The sequence below is a fragment of the Anser brachyrhynchus genome, assembly GCF_964034855.1.
Source record: "Anser brachyrhynchus genome assembly, chromosome: 1".
Lineage (NCBI taxonomy): Eukaryota > Metazoa > Chordata > Aves > Anseriformes > Anatidae > Anser > Anser brachyrhynchus.
Window position 1 is genome coordinate 613,623 of NC_137694.1, and position 18,884 is coordinate 632,506.

Genomic DNA, 18,884 nt, shown 5'->3' on the forward strand with positions numbered 1-18,884 from the left:
CTGCATCACCTACAAACCTGACACGTGCGCCTTATTTTCCATTCGTGTCTGCTTGCCTTTAACTTCCATGGATTTGTTCGTTTTCCTGTCCCCACTGCGTGTTTCGTACTTGGTGCTTTCTGTACCTGACGGTGTTCCCTGACTGCGGGCAAGTCGCTCCCTGCTTTTCCTCTTCAGTGCACCAGGCCAGCAGCTGGCCATGCAGAGCTTGATTCACACTGCCCAGGTCTGCTGTGATGGCTGTTCTCCTGGCCGCTGACTGCAGTGCTCACAGGCTGCTCCCAGAAAGTCTGCCTGGTGCAGCCCACGCTGTGCCACCCTGGCAGCTCAGCCCAGCAGTAGTGTAGGGGTTACTGCCGTGGCATGCAAGAAGTCATGGCTCAAGTGGCTTTCACTATATGCTTCTCTGAGAGAAAAAACAATTTGCAAAAGTAGTGGTATACGTCGTCGTACTGCTTTCTTCCACTGGTCGCTCCCATGCTTGTGGAGCACCGAGCTTCTGGCCACGTGCACTGCTGCCCTGTAGTCATGCGATCTGTGAGCTTTGGCAGTCCTTCATGATCTGGCATTAGGGTTTATAAGCAACTTCATTGTTCAAGTGAGCTTGTCTTGCTGAACACCTGAATGGCAGCATAGAGCTGGCCTGATTCACTTGGTTAGTTGCTACACGTTCACTACTTGCTGCTTAAGCTATAGAAATCAGTTTTTCCATCTCTTTTGTCCCCAGAGTCAAGGGAGATGCTGAATCTGTGCTAGTTCTAGGACTTCTTTTCAGCTCTGGAAATAAGTAGAAGAAAGTCCAGTCCTGAGCAGACTGAGGAAATCCAGAACTTGATGTCTTAGATTTAGAAACTCAAATCTCTCCCCTCCTTTCCATGCAAGAAGAAAAGGTTTTCATTGTACAGTGGTGTGACATGGATGGAGGGCACACTGGCTCCAAATAGTCCCCCGTGCAGAGAGGTGTCAGTGTTGCACATGCCTTGGTTCAGGAAGGTTTGTCCTCTGTAGGCCATTTCATTGCCTTGCGTGTCTTCCACTTCTCCAGTGCTGGGAGTTCTGCACTCGTTTGGAAACTGAAGTCTTCATACACAGCCTGCACACTGCTGAGGACCTCCAGCAGTGCAGTGAGACCCCTTGGGCTCCTCTGCATTTCCCTCTCCAGACAGAAAGCTGCAAGTGGATTGTTTGTGTCGTCTTGTCAATGGTGAGATGCCGTGATGGGACTTGAGCTAAATGCAGCGTGCCTCGACTCTGGACGCTTGGCTCAAGGGAGCTGTGTTTGTTCCACATTCACAGCCCCTAAGGAAGGCCACTCTCTTGGGCAGGCACGTGTGTGTTCTCCTGCCAGCTGCCCATGTCTCAGGAGCAAAGCCAGCAGCCCCTGCTCCAGGCTGTGGTTCAGGAGCTGGGCATCGGAAGCACAGGAGATGGATTATTAAAACTGAGGAATTATTTCAGAGTAAGAAGTAAGACTTTGGTCTTGATGCGTTTTACAGAGGAGAAAAATAGAAATGAAGAGTTGGAGTAGCTTGTCATTGTGGAAAAAGGTTAATTGCAGAGATTCAGTATTTTCTAGTAGGGTCCCATTTAACATTAGTAACAGAGTTACTAATTATATGAAAACCACAGTAATTAATGAGAATTCGTGATTTACAGAAAACATGGAAGTGTGGGAGACACTGAACTTAGAGAGGACAGTGAAGAACTAGAGGGAAACTAGCCAAGCTAGGTGAGTGAATTGTGTGATAGCAAAGGAAGTTCAATGTTAATAAATGTAAAGAAATGGGCAGCTGAGTGCAAAAGCTAAATTCCGCAGGTCAAAGAGCTCAGTCCCCAGCCATGAATTTTGGCCACCTGGTGTTCGCAATGTTCCTGATGCCACCAGTGTTCTCTGTACCACAGGCAGCGAGAAGTGAAAGCTGATACTGAAATGGTGCGGGCTGGTAGGGACAGCGAGGTATTGATGGTGGTGCAGGACTACACTGCTGTTTGCTTGCTGCGTGTGCACCAGTGAAAGCTGAGGACAGTGTCTGGAAGATCTGTCGGAAGCTCAAGTACTCTCTACATAAATCCTCACAGAGGCTTCTTGTAAAACCTCGTGGAGGGTTCTTCCACTGGGCAGCTGTGGCAAAAAGAAATAATCATCTGTAGCAGTGAGCTGATGTGATCATCACTTTCTCATCGGGACATCTGCTGCTGGCTGCCCGCAGGGGTGTGCTGGTCTCCCACCATCTGCATTCGCAGAATCACGGAATGGTTGAGGTTGGAAGGGACCTCTGGAGATCGTCCCACCCCTGCTCAGGCAGGGCCACCTCGAGCAGCACACCCAGGACATTTTCAGGTTTTTACTGCCTCCAGGGATGGAGGCTCCACACACCCTCCGGGTAACCTGTGCCTGCCAGTGTTTGACCACCCTCACAGTAAAAAAGTGATTTCTTGTCTTCAGATGGAATTTCCTATATTTAACTGTGCCCATTGCTGCTTGTCCTCTCACTGGGCACCACTGAGAAGAGCCTGGCTCTATCTTTTCTCCTCCCTTCCATCAGGTAGTTAGACGGTGATGAGATTCCCCCTGGACCTTCTGCAGGCTGAACAGTCCCAGCTCTCCCAGTCTGTGCTTCTGTGTCATACGCTCCAGTCCCTTAAACCATCTTCCTGGTCTTCTGCTGGGATCTCTCCAGTATGCCCATGTCTCTCTTGTACTTGGGAGCCCAGCACTGGACACAGCGCTCCAGGTGTGCCCTCACCAGTGCCGAGAAGAGGGACAGGATCACCTCCCTCGACCTGCTGGCAGTGCAAGTCCAAGATACCATCTTTCTTACACAGGGGCACATTGCTGGCTCGTGTTCAACTTGGTGTCCAGAAGGACCCACAAGTCCTCCACAAAGCTGCTTTCCACCTGGTTGGCCACTGGCATGCCCTGGAGGATGGGGCTGTTCCCCCCTTCCCAGGTGTAGGACTTTGCATTTCCCTTTGTTGGGAAGATTGCTCTTGGCCCGCTATTCAGTCAGTCAGGGACCCTGAGGGGCAGCATACCCGTTTGGTTTATCAGACACCCCTCCTTGTTTTATAAACCCATCTGCAAACTTGCTGAGGGTATCCTATGCCCCCTCGTCCAGGTAATTAATGATGAAGACATAAGCGGTTTTGGCCTCAGTACCAGCAGCCGGAGTAACCATCATTACCCGGCCTCCAGCTGGACTGGACTGCTGACCACAGTCCTTCACATCACCTGGCAGCTCGTCCAGTTCCCAGTCAGCCTTGCCTTCCACTTGGCCAGTGCATGCTTCACTGCTTTGCCAGTGAGGCTGTTATTGGAGATGGGTTTTTGGCCTTGCTGAAGTCAAGATCAAAGACATCCATTAGTCTCTCCTCTTCCACCAAGTTCATCATTTGGCTGCGGAAGGCTGCCAGGCTGATCAGGCATGACTTCCCCTTCACAGCGTCCCAGTCACCTTCTCATCCTCGGTATGGCTGGAAATGGTTTCCGGGGTGATTTTCTCTGTCTCCTGCCCAGGGACCGGTGTGAGGCTGGCCAGCCTGGCGCCCCCTGCGCCCTCCTTCCTGAAGGCAGGAGTTCCCGAGGAGTTACAGCGCTGCTCTGCTGAGCAGCCGGACAATGGCTGCAGCCGAGACAGGCACCGAGCGGGCTGCCATTGCCGAATCCTTGCTCCGTAGGCTAGGCATGTTGGTTGCCACAGCAACTCGATAGGCAGTGGGAAAAGAAGGATTGCTTTCTGGAGGCTGCTCGTCCTCCTCACCGAAGGCTGAGGGGAGGTGCAGCCCCTGCAGGTACCCCGTCACCATCCTCTGCCGGAGCTGCCGCACGGTTCCCCTTTCCCCCCGCACGGTGGGGTGTCTGGAAGGCCGTTCTGCCCGCTGCCTGCTTTGCCCTAAGCCACATTAACCGGTAGCTCGCGCGGCTCTCTTACCAGCCACTTCCCGGGAAGGAACAGACCTGCAGTCTGGTCCGAAGGAGTCATCGTTCTCAGAAGAGAGGTGACCTACTTCTGAGTTCTCCCAGAAATGCGTGCCTTCCCACTGGAAACAACGTCTGGAATGAATCTGATGATCTGGGAAGTTGGCCTGAGATTTCTGGCACGCTCGTGTGACCTGCAGCAGTGCTGCTGCAGCAGGGCTGTTCCATGCATGAAGTACTGTGTGTAGCCACGTCATTTGCACGAGCTGATTATACTGTTCTTGTGCAGTGCATCAGCTGCTTGCAGAAGGCATCAACTTCATCTGTCACGCCCAATGCAGTCTCTGTGCCCTGCAGAGTCTGTGAGCCCTGTGAAAGCTGTGCTGTGCTGGCTCTCCAGCGAAGCGGCTGCACCTCACCTGCGCCAGGGCTTAGCTCCCGTGGCCATCGATAAGGACACAGCATATACAAGTCTGACCCTTTCTGGAAATGTGAGACCGGTTGCACATGATCAGCACTGCTGATCTGTCTCCTGCGCATTTTAAGTCTGACATGCCAAGAATACGAGAGCTCTGCCCGTGGTAGCCCATCTTCGCAAACTGTGCTTCACAGGACCAAGCTGCCCTGTTCTCCAGGACTTCATGCATACGTGCTGCCCACAATTCTGCATTTATTTGTGCTCAGGAGGCTCCGTGCAGAAGCATAGCAGCCATTAGAGTTACAAGCTGTAGCAATTCTATTCTTTTTTTGCTCATTCTTGTGTAAGAGAGACTCGTCCAGTTCTTCTTCAGCATCATCAGGCCCTCCAGATGCTGGCAGAGTTAGTGCATTGCCTTCAGGAAGGACGATACACTGTGTACAATTAACCCCACTTGTTTGTGTCGCTTCTGTAGGTGTTCCCTCTCAGTATCCTTTTGCTTTTTTTACTGTGAAAGAGAATAATTCAGGAGTGCCAGATTTATCCTCCTTAATGAAAGCGGTGGCTGCACGAGTAGAGTCCTAAGAAAAAATGACAGCAGGAAATTAGATTGCCTTCAGAGAAAATCCTTCTTCTCAGTAGTTCTTCAGATAAGCCTCACGCGCTGTTGGGCACCCCTTCCCCTGCAGGGTTTCTCTTAGGGGGATAAGCTTATCCTCTCTTTGGATTCTTTTGCTGAAAGCCAGTAACAAATTTCTTGCTGAAATTCAGTAGTTATGAGCAGTGGGTTAGCAAATGGTCCCTGAGAAGAGTTCATAAATCTTCCATTAATGCAGCTCTGTCTGCCCTGGTGCAGTGCACTGTGTGGAAGCAGGATGGCTGCGACGCTGCCTTTTTTCCTGTGGGTTCTCTGTCTAGATAGAGCGTACAGCTTCGGGCACAGAGCTGCTTTCCTAGTTCTGACATGACGAGGTTTTGCCTGGTGCTCTGCTAGTGGGACTTTCTCAAGGGTTTGTGAAGAACTGTATCTCTTTACAGCTTTTTGCCCAAACGCCTCCACCAGCACCACCAAATAAAGCGTGTCCGAACTGACCGTCAGCAAGATCTGAACTGCAGGCGGGGATGGGAAGTCCTCCTTCCCCTGGTACACCTTGGTCACATGGAAAGCAGCGTGTGGGAGCAACCAGCTCACACCAGTCTTTGTCCTGCTTGGCAGCTGTGTTATTTTCGTGGTGACAAGTAGCGCAAGTGCTTCTGATTTTGGTTTAGAGGCTATCCAGAGAGGTTTTCTTTCAGTTCCGTACTCTTCCCTTTTGCCATCCCTTTTCAGGGACAGTTCTCTTGAGAAAATTCTAGAAAACCAAATCCTTTTGAGACGAGAGCTGTAGAGGTGCGATATGATCTGTGTATGTACCTTCCTAGGCAGCAAGAACCAAAGTTTCCAGCTGCATTTAAGCAAAGAGAGAGAGGATTAGTCTCCAATCCTGACCTTAAAGCACAGCCTGGCCACGATCCCAAATCGCACCAAGCTCCACGTCAGAGCCTTTGGGTGCACCGAGCACTGATGGAGAATCACGAGAGCAGTCTTGTGTCTCGGTGATCTGGTAGTGAAGGTTGTTCATCACATGCAGTGAATCCTTCATGCAGTCCTAATGAAAAGCAGTGGCGATGCCTTTGAACACCAGTAGGAAAACACCTGGAAGCCAAGAGCAGTAAAAACAAAGACTTGCTGAGCAAAAGCAGTGGCTTCTCTTCAGAGTGATTGGCGGTGCGTTACCTCTGTTGCTGAATCTGCCCTAGCCTTTGTTACTCTTGAAGAAATTGGGACCGAGATACAGAGTTCAAAGAAAGAATGCTCATCCATTAGTGACTTATTCAAGAAATCTGTGGTTTAATACCTTCAGTAAAAGTATTCCCAGAAGGCTTAATTAGCTGTCCTGCAAATGCATAATCCCTCTTTGTTTGGTTATAACTTCCTTTTTCAGCAAGCTGGCGTTTCTTTGCCTTGAGATTGCTTCCCATGAGACCTGTTCTCCCCCTCTTACTGATTTCAGTCAGTTCCATACATAAGCTGTGGTGTGCAAATCAGGCCTTGCATTCTGCATCTCAAAGGCTGCTTTTTCTGCCTGCTCTGAAGAAGCAATCCAGGCAACCAATCTACTGCTACTGCTGTTGCCAACAGACTGCCATCACTGAACTCTGCACGACAAGGGGTAGGAGCTGCCAGAACCTGGACTTGTTCAGAAAAGGAAAGCTTGAAGGCAGCCCTGTAACAGCTATCAGTGCTGAGACAGCCAGCAACCCCACCATTTCTGTGCTGCTCATCTTCCGAGGCCCAGTTGGAGCATCACTGTAAGTGGAAAGCGAAGAAAGTATTTTGTTTTTCTTGTCAAGCTTCCCAGTTACATTTCCATGATGTTGCCCAAAGAAGCGGGCAACACCTTAGTATTCATGAAACCTGACAAACATAAAGGCTTTGATAGCATCATCCTAAACCATAGCAGCACTTGGTCTCAGCTTGTTCCAGCTGGTTGGTACGTCTGTATCAATGTGTAGTCCTCTGGCAAAACACTAATATGCCAATATGAACCTGTAACAAAGAGCAATGACCCAGAAAAAGCCCTCTAAGCAGATAGGTTGTTATGCATAATGTGCGAGTTGTCAGAAAGGATATTGTGCTGAGATACCACTTGTGAAGGATCACATCCAGAAAAACTTACCTGGATTCAGCACAGAATAAAGTGCCTGTGAGCAAACAATTGTCCTGATGGCCTGTAATGAAGTCATCTTCCAGAGCTGGACAGGGCATCAGAGACCTCTGGACATAATGCGTGGCTGGCAGAACAGTCCTCCTGGAAGTGTTGAGAGCCAACAGTGTGTTGCCAGCAGTCCATTGTGCTGAGCAAGCCAGTGCTCCGCAGAGAACAGACCTGCAAATTACATCTGCTGACCGGCCATGCCCAGAAAGGTCGGCTTCGGCTCCCCTGTGTCACTGCCGCAGGAACATGCTGGCCCTGGAAGCCTGGGCACACAGCTGATTTCTTGCATGGGGCTCCAGCAAGCCCTTTCCCCAAGCTCTCCAGACCCTGAGAGAAGAAACTGAGCCACAGAGGCCTGCTACGGTCTCATCTGGGACCTGCACGCCTGGTAGCAAGGCCCATGCTGCTGGACAGGCATCAGGTGCCCACCACTCCTGGGGGGCACATGCCCAGGACTGCTGGAGGCTTGGTCCCGCTGCCTCTCTGCATCTCCCTGGGGGCACTGCCTGCTGCGGAAGGACCGCCTGCAACGCCAGCAGGGCCTCGCTGCCCCCAGCACCGCAGCATCTCACCACATGGTTGGTAATCCCTTGTCACAGGCAGGGGAAAACTAATAGAAGCATTGCTGTGTTTGCTGCTGTCTGGGAGATACCTGCATGGCAGTCTTACCCCCAGCTCTTGAAAGAGGGGTGGCAGTAACACCAGAACACAACTGGACAGTAATGGCCCACTGTGCCATTTGTGGGGTTTTCTAAATCCTCTGGAAGGGTATGCCCCGCTCTCACAAACCCTCTTTATTTGCAGCCTGAACTCAAAAACACTCAAGGCAAGTTGCAGCATTTGTGGGGCTGGTCTCCACAGTCTGCTCTCACATCCTGAATGTCCTGGTTACACCATGGCATAGAAGTTCTCTCACAACAGACCGTACAGAGCCCTGTGTGGAAGATCTCATTACCGACTGTACAAGCAGAAACTGAACAGCTGCCCAGGAAGATGTAGTGCAGACGATGTCTGGAGACAGGAGCGCGCAGCGTGTTGCTGCCCTCAAACCCTCAGTGCAGCAGTTGTCATTCTTCCTATACCAAGGTTAATTCATGTTTGGACACAGATTCGGGGTTGTTTTGCAAACCGCGTGGAAGGTGAATCTTCAGGCAATAACCCTGTGCAGCTAATTGCGTGCCTGAAAAGCGAGGCCCAGGGCTTTGTCTCAGCTCATTGCTCGCCATGGGCCCTAACCACGTCCTCACTCTGCAGACTGACCTGAGGCCTGGTGGGCCACCAGCTTCCCCGACCAGCGCTATCAGTCTGACAGCTAGGTGCTGTCTGCTAACCAGCCAGCGTGTGTTTGAGGTCTGGCGTCCTTGGCACCCTCCAGGCTAAGCATCTCTTCTCCTTTCACAGCCTCTGACAGCAATTTCCCTCTCTGTCCTCCCTTTGCCAGGTTGAACAAGCTCTTGGCACACCAGCTGCCATTGTCTGCAGCCATTCCTGTTCAAATTTACCTTTCTTGAACATACGGGACCAGAATTGTGCTCAGAATTTCACAACAGATTGTATCGGTGTCTTGTGTGGCGACATTAATGCACACTTCAGATCTTGCAGTATTCTTGCCACACTGGTGCCTCCCGGCAAGCTTAGGGTGTACCGGTAGACCCAGAACTTTCTCTTCCTTCATCAATTCCCATAGACGAGCTCCATCTGAAAGCAGAGATCCTTGCCAGTAGGACACTGAATTTTGTACTGTCACTTTTTGTTCTGTTTTTTGTACTGCAGTCCTCAAGGTCATTCGGTTGTTCCTCTTTTATACTGATGGAGCTTCCTAAATGTGATTCATCGTCACGCTTCTTTATCACTCTTGCTTTCTGTGCCAAGGTAGGAAGAAAATAAGAATAAAAGGCAATGTGGCTAAGCCCACAGACTCTGGACAGACCTTCATATTCATGTTAAGCTCATCTTCTCGGAGCCATCTCTCTAAGAAATCATTGACATGTATTAACTTCCCAGACCATGTCTTGTGTGGTGTCTGCATTAATGGCAGCGTGCTTAGTGTAGTCCATGGATTGCTGTAGCTATCAAAGGCTCTCCAGTGTCCGTCTGTCCCAGGAGTGACCCCGAGGGGAAGGCAGAGCTCAGAGGGGAGCAGGGAACTGCAGTGCGTCAGGCTGCAGGTGGCGGTGCCAGGCGGCAGCGGCCCTGGGGACGCCAGGCGTGCACACCGTGCTGTCTCGTTGCAGCCCGAGAGCGGCACCAGGACTGGGAGGTCCCGCTTGCTGCCGGCCCAGGGAGGAGCGCTCTGATGCTTTCAAGTGCCAAGCTTCAGGCTCTGACTTCACGGGGCAGCAGGAGCCCGGGCAGCGTCCTGCTCTGCGGGGCTGGGCTGAGGGGCTCTGGTCACCGGCGTGGCGGTGGCGTACCTGCAGCCTGCAGGCACGGGGAGCCGCAGCCCCGCTCAGAGGACAAGCACGTTGACATTGCCTGACTCACAGCAGTGGGCAGCGCTGTTCAGCAGAGATCGCCAGTCCAGCCCCAGTAGTGCTGCGCCTCCCTGCCCAGGGGTGCGCAGACCCAGAGCAGCAGACCCTTGCTTCCATTCAGGAGCATTCTCACCACCTCAGGTCTGCAGCATTTCTGCTGCGGGACCACCCAGGCCCCGATCAGCCACGGTTCATGGGCCACTGCCCAGGCCTCGGAGCCCTGAGGCTGAGGAGCTGCTGCAGGCGTTCAGGCCGCAGCACCCGGCTGCTCTCCAGAAACCATCTGTGCTCATCTCCGACCTGGCGGCAGTGGTGGGCTAGCTCGCCCACCAAGGCCAACGCGTTCTGTTGGGTGTACGTTAGCAAAGCGCAGCCCAGTCAAAGAGCAGTAGTCAAGGTGATTGGAGATAGGATGGAGCTGCAGCCAAAGGCCTGGGGAGGGTTCAGGGTGCTGCGTTTGCCCCCACTGCCAGACCAGAGAGACCACGCAGAGCCTCAGGGTCCCCTGGCCGGTCCTGGCCCCAACAGCCACCGGTGGTAGGTGCTTGTCCCCAGGCTTCCCAAGCTGAGGGACTCGCTCAGGCCATTACGCTCAAAGGCCTTGCCCTCCAGGTTTTCTCCCCATCATTTTTTTTGTCTGTTTCTTTTCACATACCGAGAATACTTGTTTATGCCAGGCGAAGTAGTAAAGACAAGTAGGTGATGGCAGAAGGAAAGTGTTCCTGCAGCATGGAGAGGTAGTGGGGAGCAGACAGGCCAGTGCCCAGGCATACTGTGCGTCCTACTCGACAAGCGAGACTTGCTGCCCCAGCAGCGCCAGCCTGCCCGTGCCCCCAGCACGCACACAAACACGCAGACCAAGGCGTAAAATGCCCAGGGAGGCAGACACGTGGCATAACACCAGATAAGGCTGTTCAGACACCTCTTTGCCCGTTGCACGGCCCAAGCTAGGGAGCTTGCCACCACTCCGCTGGCAGCCAGGCCCCGCTGTCGCCATGCTAGGGGTGGCACGACGGCCCTCCCACCCGCACGGCGCTGCCTGGGGTGGTGGCGGGGGGGGTCCCCTTGTCCTAGGAAGGGGCTCTGCCCCCACAGCAGATGGCTTGAGGTGTTACGTTTTGCTCTGGGTCCGTGCCGGGACCTGACTGCAAACTGGAGCTAGAGGTGTGAGCGAGGGGAGATGGTTCCTGGTGGGAGGGGGCCGGCGTGGCTCAGCACGGCTCTGCCGCAGCCTCCTGCTGATGCGCCAAGGCAGGCAGCGGTGCAGGGGCTGCAGCTGCAGCCGTCTCGGCACGGCCGCAGGGGGCTGCAGGGCCAGGTTGCTCCCCGGGAGGTCTCCATGGGCTTCAGGGCCGTGGCAGCTAGGGCAGGTTTGGCCAGGAACCGGAGATACTTGCTTGAACCTCTTCTGCCTCCTCTGGAATAGACCTCGCAGGGCTTGCAGAAACTCTTGGCCAAAGTTCTCCGAGCCCGTGTCCCCGAGCACTGCAGAGCCACCCCTGCTGCCTGAGGCTGGCCCAGCCCTGCAGCGGCCGCCCCGCGTGTTGTGTGTGTGCCGCTGTGTCTGGGGACCTGGCCTCACCCCGCCCTCTGCTCTCTCTCCTCTCTCTCTCGCTGTACCGTTCTTTCTGCAGACTTTTCAGTAGTTTAGGAGAACTCAGCACCATTTCCCAGCGGAGCTCCGGGACCACCTACACAGTTCGACCTGGCAGTCGCTACCCTGTAACCCGACGTACCCCCAGCCCCGTGAAGCCGGCTCTGGATCGGACAGAGCCCCTCAGCACCGTGCGGCCCTATGGTCTGACCCCTCCCACCATCCTCAAATCTTCCAGCCTCTCCATCCCACACGAGCCCAAGGAGGTGCGTTTTGTGGTGAGGAGCGTGAGCGCCCGGAGCCGCTCCCCGTCCCCGTCCCCCTCTCCAGGGCCGCCCCTGCACACCCTCCACCCACCAAGGCCCTTCATGCAGAAACCCCTCCACCTGTGGAACAAGTACGACGTCGGGGACTGGCTGGAAAGCATCAACTTGGTGGAGCACCGAGACAAGTTTGAGGACCATGAAATAGAGGGCACACACCTGCCCGCCCTCACCAAGGAGGACTTTGTGGAGTTGGGGGTGACACGGGTCGGGCACCGTATGAACATTGAGCGGGCACTCAAGCAGCTGGTAGACAGCTGACCGTCCTAGGCAGCGCTGGCCTCTTCCAGAGCCACCACACGGGGAGGGGGGGGCGTTTCTACTAGACTAATAAAACCCAGTTTGATTCTCTTTCTACTCTGAGCACTGCACTGAAGGGCGCGGAGCCGAGGGGCTCCCACCCGCTCACACACAGCCTGCGTGCCACGCACACGCAGACCCCGCTCAGCCCCACCAGGCCCGCGACGCCTTCGGGAAAAGGAATGTTGCATGAAATACATCCTCTTTTCTGTTCCTCCCAGAGAGTCTGGCCTGTATATCGCTTGATGTGCTCTTCCCTGGGGCGTCGCTGGTGGCAGGAGGGGCCGAGGCGCCAGGTGCCGCCGCGCCCGGGCTCCCCGCGCAGGACCTGTGGCACGGCGACACCTGGTTGGGGGGGACTGTGCAGGGCCGCCGTGCAGTCGAGGAACCGAACCTGTGCAGGGCAAGGGCTTCTGAGCAGCAGGCTCTGCGTGGGTTTTCCTGCGAGCCCAGCGCTGCTCGCAAGTCCCTTGTGTGGCAGGCAGGGAGGTGGCAGGCCAGACGCGCTGCCCCGAGAGGCTGCGTGTGGGGAGCACGGCAAGGCAGGGCCCCGGCAGCGCGGGCTGCTGTGGGAGGCAGGCCGGGCGCTGCGGGGGCAGGAGCAGGACGGAGGCCCCGTGGGGCTGGGCGAGGAAGGGCGGCAGCGGGAGCAGGGCCCGTGGCAGGGCAGCCTCGCTGCGTGCCAGGAGAGCCGCGGTGACGGCCGCCCTGCTCCCGCCCGCGCCCTGCTCCGACCCTGCCGCGGCTCCTCCGGCAGACCTGTCGCGGGCAGGAGCAAGCCTCGCCGTGCAGGTGAGAAGAGCGCCAAGCGTGAGAGAGCCTGGCCTGTGGGCTCTGCTCCCCTGCCTGGTTGCGCTTGGTTTGCCCTGGAGAGAGAGGGACCGAAACCGCATGGATAGAAGCATGTTTGGGGGGAGTCAGAGGGAGGCTGGTGGGGAATCCAGCAGAAAACGCTTTGCCAACGTTCAAAGGGGTGGGGGGTGGGGGGAGGTGTTTTATTTCCTCTTGGTTTGGGGGTCTTGTTTCCAAGGGGGACACATTGATGGATAATATATAATCTCCGTGCATTTATATAGAGAGCAGCTGATGATCTACAAGAGACGATACTGAACTACAGGATTCCCACTCCGTCTTAGTCATCCTTATTTTGCATCTTTTTAATCAGCTATATATTTGAAAAGAGAGAACAAATATCTATATATCTATATCTATAGCTATAGCCACCTGATTTTGTTATAATTTTACTAAATCTATATATCTCTAGACTTGTTGAGATGCTGATGAGGTGGTGCCTGCACCCCTCCCCTGGGACGCCCATGACTCATGGGAGTTTTTAGTGACTGACTGAATGAATGTTAAAGTCTTTTTAAAAAAAAAAAAAAAAAAAACCAACAGCTCCTTTCAGACACTCTGGATTTTAAAGATTTAGAAACACAAAACAAAACTTGGTTTTTGGGACACACCAAGTCTTCCATCCCCGCAGGCAGAGATGCATGGAGAGCTTCCACTACCCTGCAGCAACCCCGCGCCTCCGGCAGGCGCAGGGCCCCCATGGCTTCAGGTCCTCCTCCCGCCTCCAGCGCTGGGGCGATCGCCCGCCCTCGGACCCCGTGCCCGCAGCGCACCGCAGCCGGCCGAGGGCTGCGCAGGCTGTGCCGTGCCCCGGCGCGAGCGCTGTGCTGGGAACCCCAGCCGGAGGCAAGCGAGGGGCAGCACTGGCATTACACCCAGTGGCTGAGGAGGCTGCGGTGCCCAGGGGCGGCCCCAGAGCCGGAGGAGGCAGCGTCCCCGTCCCCCAGCCCGGTCCCTGTCCCCCTGCCCCGTGCGCTCCCCTCCGCACTGCACCCTCAACAGCATCGCGCACCCAGGCTCAGGGGTGGCCAGGGGCTCGCCCCAGCCAGCTCGGGAGGGGATGGCTTGGTGACTGGTGTTCCCCAAAAGCTGAGTCCCCCATGAAGGCATTAACTCTTCTGGTGCTAGAGGGAAGGACAAGGAGGTTCCTTCTGACCCTCACACATCTCCGAACCTTCACAACCTTCAGCCAGTGGAAAGGCACAGGCCAAGGGTTGGGGCTGCAGCCCCTCCTGCGTGTGAGCACCAGGCTGAGGCCCTCTTCGGGACAGGTCCTGGCAGGCTGTGGTGCTGTCTCCTTTTCCCTGAGCTCTCTTGCTGGGCACGTGCCCAAAACGGCTCTATACAGAGCTCTCCAGAAACCGCTGAATTCTGTGTATTCACAAGCACTTCTTCCCTCCCCAGGCAACATCCCAGTGCTTGCAGCTGGGACAGTCGCATGGGGAAGGCAAGAGGGGGTTTCAACCTGTACCTTCTTATTCTGCAAGCAAAAATCCTGCTGTAGATACCCCAGGGTACTCCAGGCCTCCCATCCGATAACCTGGTGAGCCAAGAGGCATCCTAATTGTAATAGCAACCATTGTGTCTGCCTGAAGCCACCTCTTTGTTGACCAGGTTTGCCATCGTATTCATTAGTCTCCTCCCCGCCCCTCCTGTGTGTGCCAACGCTACCGCTGTATGGTGTGTGACCATGTCCTGCCCCTGCTGCCGTGCCTGTCCCTGTGCCCATCGCTGCAGCCTGCCCCATCACGCCTCTGCCTCCGTGCACCCCTCCATGCCCTGCATTTACCCCGCTGCTCCCATTCGCCACCCGCCCTCCTCCATCCCCCGCCCAGGCACCCGTTTGCCCTCCACGATGGCCTCTCGCAAGGCCAGCAGCACTTTCAGACGCACTGAATTATGCCCTGCTCCCCATGCTGCGCTGCCCACAGCCCACTCGCTCTCTCCATTGCCCACATTTCCAGCTCCTTAGCCTGTCCTGGCATTAATTGTCACCTTCTGGTCACAAACGCTTGCTGGCATGCTCATGCACAGATGGGGACAGTTCTGTACTAGGGATGTCCCATGCCGCTGGCGGGGTGGCACTTGCTGGCACAATAAGGCTGTGCCGACAACCGCTGCCACCGCCACTGCTGCACCCCTGGCACGTAGCTCGCTGCCTGCAGACCCACCGGCTCCATGTGTCCCCTGCCTGCCCCCCCCCTCGTCGCCTCCCACATGCTCTGCAGTGCCTGGACCCTCAATGCTGCCTGTACACACGTTGCCACAAGCCAAGCCCACCACTTGCCCCCTGTGACCCGAATGTTCAGGCTGATGCTGCTTCTTCAGCCCCGTGCCTGGCGAAGTGGCACTGCCATGTCCTGGTGGCACCCATGGGCACACAGAGCCTCCGTGTCGCTGCCGCATGCCAGCTCTGCTGCTGCGGGGACTGGGCGTGCAGGCAGGCTTGTCCCAGGCTCCATGTCATGCAGGCTCTGCCTCAAACTCTGTAAAACATTAGAATTTAAAAAAAAAAATAATTTAGTTTGGCTGTCTGTTCCTCATGCTGCTTCTGTGAGGTTGCTCTGGAGCCTCTCACTGATGTAGAAATGCTCATTTCCAGCCTGCACTGAGCCATGGGAAGCCCGTGCCCATTTGTCCCTAGGCTGCTCGTGTCCTTCTGCTGGCTTCTGCCTCTGCTCCCCCACGCTTCAGAGCTCCCTGGCCATCCCGTGCCTCACTCTCCTGTGCTCCATCCCACGGGTTCCCACCATGGCCGCTCCTGGCTGTGTGGAAGGGGCAGACGTGGCCCTGCAGAGCACGCTTTCTTTCTGCACACCACAGCTTGGCAGCCGCTCCAAACCTTTGCACCACTGATGGCTTGGCCCAGGCTGCCCAGCTTGGCTCTGCAGCCCCTGCCCTGCCCTCACCCCCGGCCCTGCGGCCCCCCCCAGCCCAGCACCTCCATCTCCTGCCCCGCTGCCCTGGCCACACCAGCCTCCCCCGTGGCTCTCACCTCTTCCATTCCCACAGCATTTCCATCTCACTGCCAGCTTCTTTCCGCCCCACCTGCAGGTAACGCAGACCCCGGCAGCCCTCACCCCCGGTAGCCCCGTGTCCTATGGGCGTGGAGCTGCTCCCCTCCTCCAGCCGGAGCACGCAGAGCTGCTGCCTGCTGCTCCCTGGCATCCCCCCGGCACGGCCCCAAAAGCCTCTCCCCGGCCCCTGGGGCCACAGGGCGGCCGGTGGGCACTGCGGGTTGAAGTGTAACCGTGTTGTCCTGAGTGCAGGCTGCCCCTCGGGCTCTCTCCCGTGGACTGCGGGTCTCTGCCCCTTCTGCAGCTGCTTCTGGGGCGACGCACAGAGACCCTGCCTGCACCCGCCCCTCGCTGCGAGGGGCCAGAAGACTGCAGAGCGTAACTTTTCTGCAGGAAGTTCGGTCTGGGACCTGGAAAGCTGGACGCCTTCTTGCCATTTCCGAAGAGCCCTCCTCCACCCCTAGCGCAGCCCCCTCCTCCTGGCGAGGGCTGGAGATGGTGGATGCACTGCTCTGCCGCTGGCAGAGCTGGCGGCCGCGCCGCCCCAACGTGCACCCCAGCTTCCACATCACGAAGCAGCTGCAGCCGTACCTGTGTTGGCAAACACTGCGTGAACCCTCGGGGCCGCCAGCCCCAGGGCCACCACGGCTGGTCCCAGTCAGGCATAACACAAAAGAAGGCGACTTCCAACCACACTCGTGCCATCGCCCCTGTCCCTGCGGCTGCTTGGGTCTGCCACGAAGTCCTGCTCCCCTCTCCCTGTCCACACAGCAGCGACAGCTTCATCCTCCTCATCACCCTCCCGTCCCCTTCATAGACATACGTGTGTGTGGAGCTGGACGAGCGTTGGCCTGGGGCTTTGGAGACAGCACCGTCCCAGGCAGCGCCAGGGCACCCGCGGGGCGAGCCTGCTCCGTTTCGGGGCGGCACCCGGGGCGCTTGCCTTGCCCGTGCTGCCCGAGACGCGAGCAGCCAGGGCCAGCGCCTCCCCGCTCCGGACAGCTCGGTCTCACTGGTGCCGCCTGCGGCCCAGGGCTCTGCCCCTGTGCCTGGCCAGCCGGCGGTGCCGGTCACTGCCCCGCTCAGTGGCCGTGCTGGCCCCGAGCAGCTTCATCCCCGCTTCAAGCACCAGCCAAGCCGAGGTCTCGAGTGCCCCGCACTTGCTGGAGGACGTCCCCGCACTGGTCTGCCCGGGGGCTCCGTTCCCTGCGGCAGCGTCACCAGGAGCAGTCGGTTGCGTACCGGCCTGACGGCCAGCAGTGGTCTTGTCCCATGATCATTTCTAGTCCCACCTAGACAGAAACGTAACTTTCCAGCTAACGCAGCTGCTGCTACTTAACTTTTTTTTTTTTTTCTCAGCTGAAGCAAAGAGGATTTTTTTTCCCATGTGTAGATAGCTCTTTTCTGACTTTATATCTACTCTGATGGCATTGGCATCTCCATTCCAAACATCTCCAGACCCAGTGAGACATTTCATTTTGAAAAGCCATTCAGGAGAAGGCAGAGCGATAGGCGAGGAACCCAACCACCCGGCCTTGCGGCGAGGGTCCTGAGCGCAGCTGGGCCCCACCTGCCAGGACGTCCTGGTGCGCCAGGACCCGCCGCCGTTACTGTGATTCTCATGGCTTCTCAATGACTTGGGTTATCTGCTGTAAAAATGGATACACCTTTTCTTTTCTTTGAAGGGATTTTTTTTTTAAAGTTGTTGATATTTTTCCTTTGTCCAGACGAAATTCATCAATCCTTGTTCTCCATAAACCCCTGTCTGTAATTCTGACTTTAAGAGAAGAGAAAACAAAACCCAAAGCACTTTGTTCCTGGTGGGCGAGCTTTTGCAGCTCAGACCATGTCGAAGCAGCAACAAAGTGTGGCCTGGTTTTATTTTTTCCCAGCACACGTGCATACCCCCCCCATTGCCGGCATGCATGTATACATGTGCGTATATACCCACATGCACACGGCCCCCGGGCGCGTGCACACTCTCACAGACTCTGCATGTGCATAGACAGGCTCGCACCCTCGCACACACGTGCGTGAACACACGCGCACGCACACATCTCACATCCACACTCTTGTTTCCCCCCAGACGAACTCACCTGTGGGTTTTTGTTCTGTTTTTAATTTTACAGGGTCAGTTTGACTTCACCCTTATTTTGTATGGATTTTCTGAGGAGATTTCTCCTTCTCCAGAGTCATGGAGGTGTGACCATTCACCTCCCGCCCTTGACGTTGTGATACACATACCCCACAGAGATCTATGTTTCTTATATTATATTATTATTATTATTATGTAATAAATTTATAAGAAAGCTCTGCTTTGTTCTGTGATGTTTCTGCTCCAGCAGTCCCTGTTCCGCACTGCAGCAGCCCCTGGACCAGGGTTGCACCCGGGGCCCCTCTTCAATCCCTCTGCGGTCCCTGGGGATTGCCCCAGCCTTTGGTTACCCCAGCACCAAGACCCGTCACAGCCCGGCTGCTCTGCTGGGGGGGTTTCTGTGCCCCCCGGCCTCAGCCAGCAGCGGGGCTGGGGCCGGGCAGAGGCCACTTCCCGCTGCACGGGGACGCCGGAGCCTCTCGGTGACCCCCACAGCTCTGGGGCAGTGTGTGGCAGACCCACACCAGCACCCCGGGGGCGCCCCGTGCTGGGGAGCAGCTTCCCGGAGCCAGGGCCCCTCTGCAGGGAGTGGGGCTCCCCCGGGGCCACAGCACCCAGCCCGGTGCCTCAGGCCAGGCTGGGAAGCACCGGCAGGAACCAGCCTTGGTGAAGCATCGTCCTCGTCCCTGCAGCTGCAGCCCCGCGGGGATGTCCCAGGGAAGGGCGAGTGTGCCAGCGTCCCCCGACGGAGCCGGCCGTCCAGGAGCAGGGCAGCGAAAGCAGCTCCTGGCTGCCCAGGACACATGTAGCTGGAGTTTCCCAGACCTTACACGAAAACCTGAGGCGATGTGCACAAACTTGGGCTGACGCGCACAAAGCTTTGTTCAACATCTGCAGCTGATGGCAAGCACCGACACCGAGGTCACCTGGCGGGTGGGGGGGCAGAAAGAGAGGAAAGGAGAACACCCGGGGAGATGCGCAGTGTCCCCAGGGGGTACCCTATGGGAAAGCCCCCAGCACCCTTCCCAGCACAGGATGGAACCACAACTGCCTCGATGAACCCCCCACACCGTGAATCCCTTGCTGGGGTTACTGGCCCTGATTGGAATATGCTTAATTAGGTGCAAACGCTG

The 18,884-nt window shown here is 56.2% G+C and overlaps 1 protein-coding gene across 8 annotated transcripts in view; it reads left to right on the forward strand.

The window, feature by feature from the left end:
* Positions 1–18,793, forward strand: part of SHANK3 (SH3 and multiple ankyrin repeat domains 3) — a 390,020-nt gene extending 371,227 nt beyond the window's left edge. For 4 of the 8 annotated variants that reach the window (XM_080596421.1, XM_080596425.1, XM_080596424.1 and 1 more), the window contains one exon: positions 11,205–11,838. In XM_080596421.1, the coding sequence (XP_080452547.1) occupies positions 11,205–11,748 (544 nt within the window). In that variant the 3' untranslated portion in view covers positions 11,749–11,838. Of the gene's footprint in view, positions 1–11,204; positions 11,839–17,015 lie in introns of those variants that run through there. The other 4 variants (XM_080596428.1, XM_080596430.1, XM_080596431.1 and 1 more) reach the window with 4 other exon arrangements.
* Positions 18,794–18,884: the final 91 nt, after the last annotated feature.